Source organism: Ursus arctos, unplaced genomic scaffold (assembly GCF_023065955.2).
Source record: "Ursus arctos isolate Adak ecotype North America unplaced genomic scaffold, UrsArc2.0 scaffold_6, whole genome shotgun sequence".
Taxonomy (NCBI): Eukaryota; Metazoa; Chordata; class Mammalia; order Carnivora; family Ursidae; genus Ursus; species Ursus arctos.
Genome location: NW_026623078.1, coordinates 51,397,359 through 51,415,358, shown reverse-complemented (window position 1 = coordinate 51,415,358; position 18,000 = coordinate 51,397,359). Strand labels below are relative to the sequence as shown.

General features: G+C 35.2%; 1 protein-coding gene across 1 annotated transcript in view; it reads left to right on the top strand.

Annotated features, from left to right (window-relative positions):
* Positions 1 to 17,598, top strand: part of RGS22 (regulator of G protein signaling 22) — a 116,595-nt gene extending 98,997 nt beyond the window's left edge. The window contains exons 22-29 of the mRNA XM_057307799.1: positions 1,969 to 2,037; positions 4,306 to 4,467; positions 6,997 to 7,176; positions 11,221 to 11,379; positions 14,617 to 14,715; positions 16,212 to 16,305; positions 16,413 to 16,493; positions 17,588 to 17,598. Coding sequence (XP_057163782.1) covers positions 1,969 to 2,037; positions 4,306 to 4,467; positions 6,997 to 7,176; positions 11,221 to 11,379; positions 14,617 to 14,715; positions 16,212 to 16,305; positions 16,413 to 16,493; positions 17,588 to 17,598 — 855 coding nt within the window. The remainder of the gene's footprint in view (positions 1 to 1,968; positions 2,038 to 4,305; positions 4,468 to 6,996; positions 7,177 to 11,220; positions 11,380 to 14,616; positions 14,716 to 16,211; positions 16,306 to 16,412; positions 16,494 to 17,587) is intronic.
* The last annotated feature ends 402 nt before the right edge of the window (positions 17,599 to 18,000 follow it).

Sequence of the window (18,000 nt, the reverse complement as noted above, 5' to 3'; positions counted from 1 at the left end):
GGACTGAAACAAGCAGGATGCAGAACAGTATATAGAAGATAATCCCATCACATGTTCTTTTTTTTTCTTTGTAGTTTCTTTTTTTCTTTATAATAATATTTTTTTATTATATTATGTTAGTCACCATACAGTACATCCCTGGTTTTTGATGTAAAGTTCAATGATTCATTAGTGGCATATAACACCCAGAGCACCATGCAATACGTGCCCTCCTTACTACCCATCACCAGCCAATCCCAGTCCCCACCCCCTCCCCTCTGAAGCCCACATGTTCTTATATCTATATCTATTTATGTATTTCTTTTTCTATCTATCTATCTATCTATCTATCTATCTATCTATCTATCTATGTATCATCTATCTATCTACCTATATTTGTATTTATGAAAAAGGTCTAAAAGGATCTGCCTCCTGGGGAGTAAGAGGGTTTTTACTTTTTACTTTGTGAGGTGGGGTGTTCTTTTGTTTTTGTTTGTTTTTTGCTTTGTTTGTACTCTATAAAAAGCATGTGTTACTTCGATAATTTAAAATCTCATTGTCACACCAAAAACGGGCAAACCTGATCTTTACAAAAATGACACAAAGGGACAAAAGGTGTAATTTTGGACTTTAGTATGCAGAGCACATGCCATTAGTGTTGATCAGGAAGAATAAGAAAACAAAAACAAAAACAAAACTGCCCTCTGTATTCAATTTATCAAACACTTTGAGCCTTACTTATATGGAAATATCCTTAGTCTTTGAGTACCTTAAGTTACAGAAAACACAATACAGCTGGGAAAATAGAATTTATAGTATGAAGAAGAGCTGACTTGTTTTAGGCAAAAAGTTACTGGAAATAAGCTTTGAGACAACTCAGATTTCCTCATTTCCTTTCTTTAGGCTTTGGCTTACTAATATTATTTACCACGTTTTCTCACTATGTTGACCACAATAACTTTATTGTAATTTATAGTCGTTTCCTGACTGACTCAGTGTTCTTTGGGTGGCCAATAACATAAACTGATTCCGGCAAACTTCAGCCAAAGACAAAAGAGAAAGGAGAGAATTTATTATAAAATGGTGCTGGAACATCTCACACACTGAGGGGAAGAGTAGACACCCAAGCTCTAGAAAGGCCAGGGGCTAGGACAGCCCTGGAAACCCAGCAGAAGTTTCTGGATCTTTTCTCCGGCTGTGGTTCTCAAAAAGCAGCAGCTGTGATCCAGTACTGTTTTCTCTAGGTCAGTGCCTAGATCTATCTGCAGTGGACAGAATGGGAGATTCACATAGCACAGATTTGGCACGAATGGTTCCCAAGAGAAAATATTGTGCATAGGCAATAACCTCAAGAAATATCCACTATATTTCCTCCCTGCATTGAATAACTTCTGTGCTCTTCTAAAATTAGTTGTGGCTAGAAAATAGCACAAAAATCTGGGAAGTCCTAATTATCTCTCCAGCTTCAATTTCCATGGGACCCACAGTGAACTATTATCCACATTTTGGGCAACACGCTTAGGTATTATTAGCTTCATTTTGCAGATGGGGAAACTGTTCAGAGAATTTGAGTGACTTGCCCAGGCACCTAGGGAGGGCTTCCATTTCTAAGTCTGAACCTTTCTCTCCTAAGCTGCATTATCTCTTATCCATGCTGACATTTACCTCATTTTTAAAAGCTATTAAATTAGGGGCACCTGGGTGGCACAGTTGTTTAAGCGGCCAGCTCTTGATTTTGGCTCAGGTTGTGATCTCAGGATGGTGGGACTGAGCCCCATGTCGGGCTCTGTGGTCAGCATGGAGTCTGCTTGGGATTTTCTCTCTCTCTCTCCCTCTGCCCCTCACCTCACTTGTGCTCGCTCGATCTCTTTCTAAAATAAATAAATAAATATTTTTTAAAAATAAAATAAAAGCTATCAAATTAGTAAATGTTGTAAAAAATGTAGACATTCTGAAAAATTGGGATAAAATAATCGGTTTTGCTTTTAGGTACAGATGAGAGACATAGCCGAAGAGCTCTTGTTACAAAAGCATGAAAGGAAAATCGGGGTCTGGAAGGCAAGTAGTGTTTGTTATATTCTTCCTCTTGCAACTTCCACTCTGTCGAAGTATTATCTTTTTTCCTCCCCTACTTGTTCAAAGACCCTCATTGTAGACACTGCTTTCTAAGCCACTGACTCTTTAATTGGCTGATGGAATCTGGGGGAGAGTGTGATTCTGCCAGAGCCTTCTTCTGAAAGCCCTCCCAACCAGCTAAACCCTAGAAGTGTGCTTTAAATATTGGATATTAAATATGCATTTTTATTTATTTTGCTTGCGATGAATTTATTGAGACAAGCTGTTCATTTCAGCATGTGGTAGTTTATTACTGAGAGTGGATTGCACAAAAAGAATAAGTATGCAACAGAATGAGCAAGTTAAATTATCTTGCATTATATACTCCACGGAGAATTACATTTTGGCTTTAAAAGAATTAAAAACTATCATTTTGGCAATTATTTAAACCACTACAATAGGATACCTTACTAGAAATTGCCTATTTTGCTTCTTAACCAGCATGATAAACACAGTCTTCTTTTTGAGCCTACAAATTTATATGTATTCATCCTTCTACAGATCTTGCTGGAATGTCAAACTAGACCTGGGTGACCCCTTACATACATAAAATTTTATTTGACTATTAGAGGATTATACGTATCTGTTAGGATGCTCTTTTTCTGTATTTTCCTTTTGAAAGGAAATAAACCATTCTTATGTTTGTCTTCTTCTGCATTTTTTTTTTGTTGAAATGCTAAGAAGGATGGGCTTATATTTCATATTACTGTGCATTATATATTATGTTATTTTCTATTTAGTTAAATTACTAAGTTTTAGTATCTAAAGAAACCGGTCTTAAAACATTATTTGCTGAGTGGGTTTTAAATAAACATCCAAGTCTAATACATAATTGTTCCTATTTATAGGGCTGTAATTTTAATATGGAACATATGGTGAGGTTTTAACTTTTTGACCAGAGAACACGACATGTGCCTCAGTAAAACAGGGTTAGGCATCTAATCACTTTATCTGGGTTAAGGTCCTGCTATTCACCTAGACTGGTGTTGGCTTCACTTTTCAGTTTCCAATTCAGATGTCATCCTCCAGGCCCTTCTGCAAAGCTTTTACTCCTCCGGGCAGAATGAGTTACTCCTTTCGTGTTCCTGTAGTGCTTTTTATGTAACTCTTTTAAACACTTACATGGATAGTCGCATATGATTTGTTTCAAGAACTTTATTTTATGCATTGTCAGTAATGGATATTTATCATGTGTTTTGACTGATTGTTACTATAATTCCTAAATTTATTTAAAACATTGCCTTTGGAATGGTGCTTCTTTGCATGATTGTAGACTAAACTCAGATTTGGGGAACTTCAATAAAATTTATCTGGTAAAAAAATTTCTATTCAGTAAATTCAGTAAAATCTATGTCTTATGTTTTTTAATCTGAGAGGCTAAGGAGGGATGGATATGTGATCTAAAATGGTCAAAATTTAAAAAGTAGACATCTTATATTTCAAAACTGTGAAGATACAAACTAATACCTGTAAGCATTACTGAAACATCATGGGTCCTTCTGGCTTTTTTGTTATGTAAAGCCTCAGTCAGAAGAAGTTTATTATTAAAAATAATGTATTAGTGATTTTTCTTCTTGCTACGAAGTGTTAATAACAGTTTTTATTAAAATAATATAAAGATATCTCACCTAAAAACATGCTTTTTTTTTCCTACTTAGAAGCTCCACAGCAAATTTCCTGTTTAAATTAACAGGATTAACTGGTAATTTAAGATTTTGAAAAAATATCTTAAATGTTCTAGTGCTCTTACTTTTTAAAAGGCAGGAGAGTTACATTTAATACATAATGTGATACATATATATATGTAGTTATAAAATACATAATAATAACATAACTATGTAATCATAACATTATGATTTCATTTTTCTACTTAAGCACAGAACTCACGCAATGCACTAAAATGTGGTTTTTCACCATAGTCCCAAACCGTAATGATTCTTAACTTTCTTAAACAATGTAGTTATATGTTCTGAATCATCCAATCATTTTTTTTTCTCTCTACCTCTTCAAAAAATGATACCTAAAAATAGAAAGGAGACAAAAGAGAGAAGAACAGAGAGGTAAAAGTTGCCAAATTCTGTTGTATCTATGCCTTAAATTTCAACAGCCCAAAGTAAAGGAGGTTGAAGTTGGTAATTTTTAGCCTAATAAATGATTTTAGTACTACTTCTTAGAACACAGCTAATTTTCTGTATTCTCTGCTTTGGACAGCCTGTGGAGAGTAAGTGGATATCTTCATCTTGTGAAATCATTGCTTTTCGTAAAGCATTATTGAATCCAATTACTGCAAGACAATTTCAACGGTTTGTGGCTCTAAAAGGAGATTTATTGGAAAATGGTGTACTCTTTTGGCAAGAAGTACAAAAATATAAGGTATTATATTGGAAGCTGGAGAAAAAACCACCTTTTTTGGTGGAAGAAATACATTAACACATCAGATTCTTAACTGTATCTTTATAGACAAGATTTGTATAAGATATCCCAATTTTGTCATCTTCATACCAATATGTAAATATTGAGGTGTTTATTGTCCTAAGTTAGATACATATTACACAGTGAAGACTAAGAGTGAGCCGTGAAATGATAGAATTAGATTTTTCAACATATTCACATATATTATGATTTAATGAGAACCTTTCTGAAAAGAGTTTTAACTACATATTTGCAAGTCACTTCTCTATAAATGTACCATACACATTTTTTCCTGAAGACATCCATGTTCAGTACTTTAACCAAGACCTCTTTACCAGAATTCCTCCCAACTATATTGCCAGCAATGGTAATCAAAGATAGACTATTATAGATAAATAAACCAACAGAGATGAGAGGAGCTTTTCTATTAGAAAGAATGGCCAAATTTTTAACAAAACAAGTAAGTGAAAGAATGAGTGGTTAGGTGCAAAGGCAGTTTATTTTTAGGTTTAAGTGTTTATTGAAACCATATTGCATCTTTGCATTGAAGAAAGGAAAGGACTTCCTAGGTATTATAATCTGGACTTGAATATGGGAATGTTGTCTAGAAATACCTAAGAGTAGCATCCAGACTTCATGCTCCCACAGAGAGCAGATTTATTTCTGGGCAAGCAGCCTATTTTATCCCATTATAAAGGTAGAGAATCAAAATAAAACTGGAATTTAAGAGGGTAATACTTTCAATTTGTCTATACTCTAAGTATGAATTAGGCAATGCTAATATTCTGCAGCATTCATATTCTATATAGTGAGTAATTGCTCAATAAAACCGATTTCCAAACTTTCTCCAACTGACCAGGAAACTGTTTTCTACCCTTTTCTGTTATGAACAATTTTTGTACTATTCTCACCTTAGAAATTTTCTCAGAAAAAAACGTTTTGAGATAAAACTTTTCAAAATCTCTCACAAGGTAAGCAATATTAAAAAATTTTTTTGAAGAATTAGGAACAGAGGTAGAGTCCATTTTCCAGAATAGGCAGTTATTACGAGTGGGCAGAATTATTTCTAAGCTACTATCAATATGAGTAAGCCCAATCCCACTAGGACAGGAGGTAATGCAATAAACCTTGCACAAAAAGCATTAAAAAACCCCACTCCTTCAGGGGGCGCCTGGGTGGCACAGCGGTTAAGCGTCTGCCTTCGGCTCAGGGCGTGATCCCAATCCCGGCGTTATGGGATCGAGCCCCACATCAGGCTCTTCTGCTATGAGCCTGCTTCTTTCTCGCCCACTCTCCCTGCTAGTGTTCCCTCTCTTGCTGGCTATCTCTATCTCTGTCGAATAAAAAAAAAAAACAAAAAAAAAACAAAAACCCACTCCTTCAAAGTCAACCCTTAGTTCTATGACCCTTTTTCCTTCAAGGCTGCCCTTGGTCTTCATTTAAATATCTTGTCTGGGCTATATAGAATGGAGGACATATAATTCTAGGTAACTAGTAAAAATCATGCTATAGGAGGGAATTTGTTCATTCAATTAGCATTTATTAAGTACCTATTGTGCCAGCCATTATGCTAGATCGTAGGAATAAAAACGTGAATACAACACGTTGCCCTCCCTCAAGGAGGGAGACACCCATGAAAACAAATATCATGAAATAGTGTTGATTATGATCCATGTTCTAACTAGGTGTAGTTTTGGCGTGGAGGAGGGAATGATGCAGAGAGGGTTGTAGGTCCAGGAAGTCTCAGCAGAGATAACATTTGAATTGGGTCTTGAGAGAGTTTGCTAGGTGGAAAGCATTCTACCTAGTATGGTGAAATCTTACTGAGCTCGCTTTTATATGGCTTACTCTTACTAAATGTTTACTATCTGCCAGGTACTGTTTTAACTCTTTTCACTTAGCATTGAATTTATTCTTCAGAAGAATCCTGTAAGTCAAAGCTGTTACTCTTGCCATTTTACAGATGAAGAAGCTAAGGCACAGAAGGAGTAAGAAGCTCCTAACATCATGTAGCTAATTAAGTGGTAGAGCTGGAATTTGAGCCAAGGCATTCTGTTGCTAAAGCTCATGCCTTAACCACTAAGTTATGTTGCCCCCCACCCCCACCCCCACCCCCAGCAGCGATAGTGGTAATATGAAAGAAATTGAGATCTGGGTTCTTTTTCACAATTTCCACAATTCAGAACAATCTTTGATTAATCAGTGATCTTAAAAAAAGTAGACATTGAAGCTGTTCCTTTGCCTAGGAGTAGAAGCACTCAAGATTAAGTGAAACAGGTATTTATGTAAGGTATATGCATCAAAGTGTTAGGTTCTTCAAACCCAAGAGAAATAGAAGATACGATTTTTTAAAATAGCCTTCACATGTTCTAGTGCCCTCTTGACATGAAGTTAAAGAGTATATATTACTGAAGACATATTGGCACAATTTTATAAAGTATTCTAGGAATGCATTAATCATATATTGTTCTATCTTTCCTCCTTGTTCAGGACTTGTGCCATTCTCATTGTGATGAGTCCATCATTCACAAGAAGATCATGACTATTATCAACTGCTTCATTAATTCTAGCATTCCACCAGCTTTACAAATTGACGTTCCAATAGAGCAAGCCCAGAAGATTATTGAACACAGGAAGGAGTTAGGACCCTATGTGTTCAGAGAGGCACAGGTAAGAGATCAGGGCATGAAGCTAAGGGTATTTTATTATTTATTTTATTTTATCTTTAATTTTATTTTATTTAGCGGCTAAGCATATTTAAAAATAGATAACAATCTAGATATTCTTTTAAGGCTTTTGCATTATTCATATTTGACAAGGTTCCAACCTTCCTAATACTGGGATTTATTCTATTTAATTAAAAAAATTTTCAGGGGTGCCTGGGTGGCTCAGTTGGCTAAGCGTCAGGCTCTGGTTTTGGGCTCAGGGATTGAGCCCCGCGCTGAGTCCCTTTCAGACTCTGCACTCAGCAGGAAGTCTGCTTGAGATTTATTCTTTCTGTCTGCCCCCCCACTCTCTCTGCCTATAAAATAGATAGATAAATCTTTTAAAATTTTTGCATATTCCACAGATCATAAGAAACTAGTAACTTATTATTTTGTTGATAATATACAAAAAATACAATTATTTAAATACTATACTTGACTCTCCATGATTATCATTTTTGTTTCTAACTTATAGAACTCCAGCCAATTCCTCCTTTCTTTCCCTCCATTCCTATTTCCTTTAGAAAATCTGCTACCACAAATATGTGGTAAAATATGTGTGTCCCAAGATTTGTGTATTTTTAAAGATTGGAATATTCACATAGCTCATAAAGTAAGTGAGAGGAGATTTAAGTACCCGACCAGCATAAAGTACACAAGCTCATGAAAGGAAAACCATGCCTGTTAACCTGCTCAAGTTACTTCTTTTTAAGATAAATAATAGAAAACAGTGATTTGGTGAACATAATTTATTTGCATTTTTAAAAGCCTTTTAGTGATGTTGTTCCTGAAAAATGATTAAGTAAAATAAATTATAATAGGGGTAATAGGGAAGGCCATGTCATGATTTAAGTGATATGAAACAGAGATTTAGGATATGATTGCCCTTGAGCATGGAAAAAAGGCCATTATTCCTTAACGTTCATTTGTGAGCCAGCTGTGTTCTAAGTCCTCTAAGGAACTGAAAATGGACTCAAATCCAAATTATGCATTAAAATAAGTGAAAATGTGGAGGAACGGTTGAGGATGTGCTAGAGAGAAATAGAGAAAATATGGTGCCAGAATTAGAGTATCTGTTAGTGAAAAGATCTTAGAGATCACTTAGCCTAGCCTAGGTCTCTGGTTAACCAGACCAGGGCTTACCCATCTAGATCAAAGACCTCGAGTCTGCGAGTGCATGGCCGGAGCTGCTTATATTGGTTGGTTCTGCCATACCGTCTAGGGATTGAAGCCAGTGAACTCTATTGGAGTCCTCTACTTTATGCGCTCTACTTAATTTCCAAAAATGGAGTCCTAGACATGTTTTAAATATGGACTTTGGAGCATCAGAAAATAAGAGAATCTTTATATAGCGTCCTCAACCCACCAAATTGATGATTCCTCCTGCGTGTCCTAGGGAAGCTCAGAAAATAGCATCACCTTCTACCCAGGTGCACTTGCCAGAGATCTGGTTGTGATCTTTATGTCCTTCCTCTCCTTTATTCCCCTGCTCCCAAATCTGCAGTCCCTCAAATTTATCCATTGGTCTCCTTGTTATCTGCCGTCCTATCTGCTTTCTTCGGACTCCATGCCATTACCTCAGTTCACATCTGCAACACTTCATGTTAACTGCCAAACGTGCCTCTGGGCTCTCTCAAAACCATTTAACTCACTACAGACAGACCCCATCTTTTTCAAAATGTCTATCTAATCATGTCGCTTCTCCGCTTTCAATTTCAGTTACTCCCCACTGTCCTCAGAATGAAGACCGTACTCGTTTCTCTCTCTAGGCGTATCTCTTACCACACCCTGCTACCCCTCCCCCAGTCGTACTGAAATATCTGTAGTTCCACAAACAAGCCTTACTCTCTTCCCTCCTGAGTGCTTTGCGTGAGCATCTTCTCTCCCTTGTGCTTCTGTAACATCCTGTATGCATCTCTGTTTATCACACAAAACTGAAAATGCCTATTTTCATGCTGACTTTCCCACCAGATTGTAAGGTGTTTGAGGACAGGGAATGTTTCTTATTTACCCTTGTGGCCCAAATGCCTGGCACAGAATAGGTATTTTTTAATTAAGATTTTTTTTTAAAAGATTTTACTTATTTATTTGACAGAGAGAGAGACAGCCAGCAAGAGAGGGAACACAAGCAGGGGGAGTGGGAGAGGAAGAAGCCTCTCAGGACCCTGGGATCATGATCTGAGCGGAAGGCAGACGTTTAACGACTGAGCCACCCAGGCGCCCCCAGAATAGGCATTTTTGAACACATTCTTGAACACATAGATGACTGACATGAGAAGCGATCTATTGTGGCAGAAAGGAGTAAGATCAAATTGGAAATGAGAGCAAACTTGAGTGAAAGGGCTGCATAGTAGATAAAAAAGCCTGTTGCCTGTTCTAGTATTGTTATCAGCATAGCTTCTGCCTGTCCCCCACCTGAAGTTTTCTTCACTCAGCCAAGTTTTCACTGGCCCTTTTTACTCATACTAAAGCCATTGCCCATCTCCTGCCAGTAAGCAAAGTAGCTCTATAATTATTAAAACATTTTCTTACCTACAGTTTGATTTCTTTTAAGGTTCTGGAGGCACAGGGTTATTTTCATGACTAGCACATATGTTATTAACCTAAAATCTTAATTGCAACTTTTCGGAAGAGAGCAGTTTTATGTCTCCTATTGAAAAATTGTGTTCTATTTGGGTGACTTTTACTGGAAGACTTTCTAGATTGAAATAAATGACTCAGGTTTTGGAGAGATAACTGAGGTGTAGGGTCAATAGTTGGTAAATAGAGGAGGAAGGGGGGAGTGTTTAAGTTTAAGAAGTTCATATAAAAACTACCATGATCCCTTGACATTGGAGCAGGGGCTTAATTATATAAAGACATGGCAGGTAAATGTAAATGAAAATTTTTTAAAAGCCTGTATTTCATCAAATAAAGAATCTCTGGCTCTTGTGTTCAAAATGCCAAGAGGCTACAGAATTCCATGATAAAACTGTATTTTTTTAAAATTTAAATTCAATTAGCCAACATATAAATACATCATTAGTTTTTGGTGTAGTGTTCAAGGATTCATTTCTTGTGTATAAACTGTATTTTAAAAGGAATAATTTTAGAATTACTAATAATATCCATGTACAGAAAAGAGGAATAATGAAATATACCAACGAACTGAGGACTCTGTTGATCACTGCAGTGCCTGCTTTTTAAAAATTCCTCTTTTCCCCTAAAGAGTTGGCTTGGAGCCTAATGGGATGGTTCATTTTTCTCCAGGGCATTAGGTAAAGGTCATTCTTAGCAACAAGATGTTGGGCTTGATCTGATGTGGCAAGTCCTACCTTCTTGGAAGTAGTGTATGCCTCTGGAACTAATGGAAATACTTGGCATGGGAATTTGAGCAACAATTCTTATCTCTATAAATATCACAATTAATCACTTATGTAGAGTGTCCTCATAGAAAGCATTTGTCCAGGATACCACCCTGCTTTTTAAATGTTACTTTTCTTGCTCTCACATAAAAGAGATTATATCATTTAAAAGTTACTCAAGATTTATTCTTAGAACTGCAGCTTTGTTTAAGAGCTTTTCCAGAGGTATTTCCTTTCTCTAAAAGGAAGAAAAGGGGGGCAGAGAGGAGTTCCTCTTGATGGACTGAATATTTGGAATACTTGCATAAAACAGCAGAGTGTGTGGCAGATCAACTAGTGTATGTTTTAAAAGAAAACATAAATTTCTTATTTAAAAAGACCTAATGGATTCTTTATTAATACAATCAATTGGTTAAGGAAACATAAAGAATAAAGTAACTTTTAAGTGTATTTTTATTTTAAAGAAAGACTTCTCATTGGTAGTAAAAAACATTGATCATAAGCATGTGCTGAGCTAAACTATACCAAGATGTCTGGAGACAATAAGTTGGAGGAAACATGCTGTATATTAAAGATAGAATAGTTAATCCATTATTATGGTGAATTAGAGTTTAAATCGGTACATTTGTATGAAATTGTAATCTGAGACATTGTTTTTTATACAGATGACAATTTTTGGGGTTCTATTTAAATTTTGGCCTCAGTTTTGTGAGTTTAGGAAGAACTTAACTGATGAAAAAATCATGAGTGTTTTAGAGAGAAGACAAGAATATAATAAGCAGAAAAAAAAATTGGCAGTCATAGAAGATGAAAAATTTGCAAAGGTAAGAGAAGACTCATTTTTAGTTGACTCATACTTTTATTTTTTATTCATTTATTTTTTTCTTATGGTTTGAATCATACTTTTAAAAGGTATGTGATGTGTGTGAATTTATAGAAGAAATTGGGCTGGGGGGAAAATACAGAGACATTATAGAATACAGATTTTACTGGCTTATAATCCTTTAGTCAGAGGTTTCAAACTTCATTTTGAATTTCTCCAAATTCATCTCAAATGTCACCTCTTCCCTGTGGAAGCTTCCTTGACCCTACTAAGCAACACAAGCAGTTCGCATCCACTGTAGTAACATTCCTATCTATTTTGGAGAATGCTTTATATAGTCTCATGAATAAGTTTTTACATCTGTCATCCTCACTGGACTGAAATTCCCAAGAATAGTATCTGTCTTGTGTATCTGTGTATCATAGCACATAGACCAGTGTCCAGCATATGCTCAATTATTAATCACTGTTTACTGAGTAAATCAGGAATAAAAAAAAATGAATGAATGAAAAGATGTCATGTACTCATGGGAAAACATTTTCAATATTACAAGTACAGAATGATACATTGACTGTGAAATTTATAAACATGAGTCATAAATTGCCCAACCTGCCTATTTGTCTGTTAGTCTGTCCATTTATTCATCCATTCACCTGTCTATCCCTATATTTATCTATTTTCTTTGAACTGAAAAAGGGCAACTGCTCCCAACTAATGTATTTTATTTATTTATAAGCTTATGCTTATTCTATTTTTTTAAATTAAAAGTTATTGAAAGATGCAAAACTAATATAATGAATGCTCATATATACACAGGTCAAAATAAACCCTGCTAACATTTTGCCTCATTAGGTTTTTTTTTCCCTCCTTAAAATATTGCAGAAGGAGTAAGTACTGCAGAAAGAGCAAACTCTCTTCATCCCAGCTCTGAGTTCTATCACCCTCCCCATTCCCAAGAGCAAACACTAAGCTTGGGAGTAGTCTTCCAGATCTTTTTAAAGATAGTGTTTTTTACATGTATGTATACAATTTCATAAACAATATAGAGGGCTATGGAGGTTCTCAAAAAATGAGGACTATGGAGGTTTTAAAAAAACTGCCAAACTTCTCCAAAGCTGCAGAACCAGCTTGCTCTGTTTTGATGTTTGTATGGTATATCTTTTTCTATTGCTTTACTATCTTTATCATTATATTTCAATTAAACAGCATGTAGTTGGGTCCTGGTGGTTTTTAAAAAAATCTATTCTGCCAATCTCTGTTTTTTAATTGGTGTATTTAGTCGCTTTATCTTTAGTGTAATTTTTTATATGTTAGTTAAGTCTGCCATTTTATTTCTTGTTTTGATTGTTCCCTCTGTTTTTCATTTTATTCTGTTTCCTTTGTCTGCATTCCTGTGGATTACTTGCCTATTTCTTAGAATTTTATTTGGGTGTATCTTTGTTTAGATATTTTAGTGGTTGCTTTAGATATTACATTATAGATACATGACTTTTCCTTGTCTGTTGGTGCTGACATTTTACCAGTTTGAGTAGAGTATAGAAACTACTCTCCCCCTTTAAGTCTTCTTCTCTCACCTGTTTATACTTATTTTAAATATTTCCTTACATTATACTGAGAACCACATCAAACCACATTCCTATTATTGGTTGGTGAGGAAAATATAAGACATTTCAAAATGAGCAGAAAATGGCAGATGATATCCATATAAAGCCATCATTAGGATAAAACAGAAAATGAAAACTTCAGCATTTTATAATTTTTGCTTCAACCTTCAAACATAAATTAGGAAACTCAAGGAGAGAAGAAAAATCTATTCTATTAACCCATACTTTTGCTCTTTCAATTTTTCTTCCTTCTTGATGTTCCAAGATTTATTATTTTATTCTTTCTTTTCCCTATAGGTAAGGTATTGTTTCTCACTTACTGCTTTCAAGATTTTTCTTTGTCTTTAGTTTTCAGAGTTTGATTATGACACATCTTGTGTGGATTTCTTTGGATTTATTCTGACAGGATTGTTCAGGTTCTTGAGTCTGTAGGTTTACGTCTTTTGCTAAGTTTTTTTGGGGGATTTATATACATATTATATATGTGTGTGCATATATATGTGTATATAAACTTTTTGATCCATATATATGATTTATAGACATATTATTCATCATTTATATACACATATATGGATCAGAAAGGAAGTATATATAAATAATATATGGATAAACCCCCTATCTATTCAATCAAATTTCTTCTCCCTTGAATACCTTGTAGCTTCACTTTTGAGAGATTTTTGTTTTTTTCTTCAGTCTTCTTTTAAGTTCAGTAAACTGTCATTTTACATTTCCTTTTTATACCTTTGGTCTATTTCTGGCCTGAGTTTCTGCATTTATGATTTGGAGTATTATTTCATGTATGCAATATTTGTATAGGAATATTTAGTCAATTTGTTTTATAGTTTTCCTCTGATTCATGACTGGATTTCTTGGACAGTACTATCAGCAACTAAAATGTATACACAGCATCATTTATAATAGTAAAAAATTTTTAATGACTTAAGTTTCTAACAGTAGGTATTGACTAAATTATCTATGGTACATACCTTTACTAGACTATTATTCACCTGTTGAAGTGATGATATAGCTTTTTTTTTTAATCATTCAGGATTCAAGTGCATAGGACAGTTCAACATTGAAAATGATGATGTATTCATTTCATCATCCAAATATTCGGGTGTATACAACATATAGTTGTATGGTAGGCATACTGGTGATTGATACAAAGACCCTCCCCCTTTACATTCCCATTCTATATTTATTCACACAGAAACATTTTCACAATATTTAACATGAATATTTCAAAAGAGCACATATAATGTGATTCCATTTGCATGAAATTTATGTAATAAAATATAAATATTAAAATTATAGATTATATCTATATCTTTCCCTGGTGAGATGTTTGGATGGATGTTTATGAAAATGTTTACAATGGTTTTTCTTAGATGCCAGAATTTTGGAGTGATTTTTATATTCTTCATAAATTATTTATTTTAAAATATTTTTATATTAGTATGAAAGAAAATTAAAAAGTTCATAAATTACATCACATTAGTAATATTGACTTGATGAAACCACAGGTGTGGTACTCACCACAAAATACGTTTTCATTTAATGTTATGACTCCTTTACTATAAGTTTACACTAATATAGTCTTATCCCTTTTTTGGAATAACTTAATATAATTACAGGATGGAATCAAACAATATGCAAGTTCTTCAGGATCTGCTATCAAAACAGTTACTATAGCCACTGACCCAGTTTTAGGCCTACAAGCATATGGTCGGCAGGTAAGCAGTAAATGTGTCACAGATAGCTCTTCTTTCGAGCATTGGATAGTAGAATGCAGTCACTCAGTTATTTTACAATAGTAGAGGTGTGCTTGTTTGAAAATGAAGGTAAAATTATACTAGGAGAGATTAGAAGGGAATTTCCTTGAGCCTTCGGAGAACATTAAAATTTCAGCGGATCTTGGACAATATAATCAACAAAAATACTTTTTGATACATATGAAGAAGATGTAAGAGGCAGCAGTTGAAATGACTATCTTATTGGAAAAGAGAATAAGGCAGATAGAGAACAAGATAGAATACATTTGGTTGATATATTCTTTGTTAAAAAAAAGAAAGAAAAACATCAAAGGCTCAGTCTCAATTTTTTAGTTCTTTGACATGGTCCTAATGTTGGCCAGTACATGACCATCAACAATACATTCATAGATTTTATGTTTATATTTACATTTATAACTTGTACATTCCATGAAATTTCATAAGTTTAATTTATGTCCATTTTTAATGACTTGTATGAAAAGTGTTTGTGTCTTAGGATAGCACTATCTCAAGAAAAATCTTTTTTGGCATTTAGGAATGTCAAATAAATTCAGCCACTCAGCTAAGATAATTGATAGGCTGTAAAACTGTTATTGAGAGAAGGGAAATGTCCAATTTTGTGACACCATATTTTGAAAAAGGCAGTATCTAAAAGTGTGTGGTATGTAATAATGCCATTTGGAAGAACATTCATTAGCAAATGACTAGCATTAAATTTCAGAAACACAGTGTAAAAATAAAGGGGGAAATGTGGAATTCAAGATAGCAGGCTTCTAATTTTCACTGTCATTTACGAGTCAGTATTACCTGGAAGCCTGAAAAAAAAAAATCATGAAATTTGCTTTGAGACTGTTTCCTTATCTGTTAAGAGGAGAAAGGGAGAGAAAAGGGAACGATGGTAATGATCTCTTGTCATATATCTCAGTCTTGTAAGAAACTAAAAAGCTTTTGGAAACCAAAGGCATTCCATAAATGTAAATTATTATTGTTGTTGCTATTGAAGGAATACAGGTGAATTATTCCAGCAATTGGTAGAGTAATAGTACACTGCCATTTTGCAAGTGTGGATGCTCTGTATATGCATTTGTTTCAGATGGATTTTACACATTTAAGAATTGCAGTTAATCCAAATGCAAAATACCACCCCCCAAACTTGGATCTCTCTTAAGCATCTAAATTCATAATCAAATTAAATATATATAGGTGCCTGCGTAGCTGTCAAGAAATCTATAAAGCCTTTGCAACATTGATTCATTGAGAAATAGTTAAGCACATATCGGTACAGCACATCATTGAATAGTTATATTCAATGTTCAATATTCAGTTATATTCAATATTCAATATTCAAAACCTTCCATAAAAGGTTTAAATGAAGAGGCTTATATAAGCCATCTTACCTTCAATTTATTTCCTGCGGCAAACATTTCCAAAATTAAGTTTCCAAATTGTCTTTCTAGCCAACCTGGTGCTACTCCAAGTACATAGAAGCCTTAGAACAGGAAAGGGTTCTTCTTAAAATTCAAGAAGAGCTGGAAAAAAAGTTATTTACAGGTAATTTTTGCTTTTTGCCTATAGGATTGCTCTGTTACCTTCTACCACAGATTAATTCTAGAGGACTTTGCTTCACTGTTTTCCTTCTTTCTCTTATTTTTGTGCAGCCACACCATCTTTTACAAATTTTAAGTTTCCTGCTTCAGCTATGTCTTTGAAAAAGACCGTATCTTCCCACAACATCCAGAGTGAGTTTTCAGTGATAGTCTACCTGCAGTTCTTTCTTCCTTGTTAGAATTCAGCCTGCCACGAGGACATCAGCATAGCGGCAGCAAGGAGGGATGAAGACTGCTTTGCTCCCAACGGCTCTGACCCACAACTTAGGAGAATTTCAGTTTATGTGTGTGCGTGTGTGTGCGTGCATGCTCTGTTTCCCTTTCTGTTTTTTTCTCCTCTGCTGAGAACCTAACACTCCATCCCATTTTCAGAGTGACAGTGCTCATGTGGGTGTATAACCTGCTGCTGCTTGATGCAAGGTAAGTCCCAGAGTGGAAGTTGTTCAGTACCCTCCATGTCCCTCTAACACACACACACACACACACACACACACACACACACCCCACTAGCAAACTGATGGGTCAGAGTGAGCACCTTGCCTCCTTCTGAGTGGCACAGTCCCCTGAGAAGGAAAGCTTGCAGGGAATGATCATTTATTGCTTCTATTTACTCCTTATCTATTCTTCCACAAAGAACAACAGAAGAATAGGCTCTAGCTCAGTTTCCCAAGTTTTCCCAAGCAGAGTTTTTCCAAGGTCCATCTCCCCAAGTTGGGAATATAAGAAGGAACTGAAAATAACTGAAAATCTAGCCAAGTCCTTCTTTCCTGCAGACACTGATGGGATTATACAATTTTGACTGGCTGCTAATGTAAAGGCTTCAATACCTTTACAGAGTGGGATAGTGATATAATGTAGCATAAGGCACGGCCCTTGGACCCTGTCCTTGAAGAACCCGGTAAAGGTCCCTTTCTCTTATCTTCTATCTTACTGCTTAGCTTTCTGTGGATTGGTTTTCTGGTTCTTGGGAGGGATTAATGAGCAGGCCTTTATGGTCTTAGCCTGTTCATCTTTTGTCATTCTTGGTTTATCCTAGCCACTGCACCCTTCTGCAAGTTCCCCAGCCCCTTAGGCCGCCCTCACAGTGCCTCAACCTGGAGGGTTTGCTGACATATCTGTTCATTTTTTTGATCCTTATTACAGCTCTTTGTAAGTTTTTTTCTTTGGTTTCGATTTAGATTTTCCATAGCTGCTTATGTTTTCAACCATTTATTTTTCTCTTGCAGGAATTCCTTAAACCAAATTTACCTGATATGGAAGCTCAAGTGATTTTTTGATGGCCTGCATTAGAGCAAGCCTACCATCTAAATAAAGTTTGGCATGTTATACTCTCATAGTTTTAAAAAGATAGCTATTCTGTATACCTGATATACGAGACCATAAAATTTTTAAAAACTTATTTAGAACAAAATGATTTCTATCTAGGTTAGAAGAATCAAAATGGTTTGCTAATCACAGAACTTAAGAAAGTACTATGTTATGCTCCTCAGGTAATCTTTCAATAAATATTCTTGGAGCATTTACTGTATTTCGTTAGCAGACATAATCGGCAGGGGGTTAGGGGCAACTACTCCTAGCAGTACATTGACCCAAAACATAAAGAGAAGTGCCTTCGAACCCCGTCCCTTTCCCCAGCCCT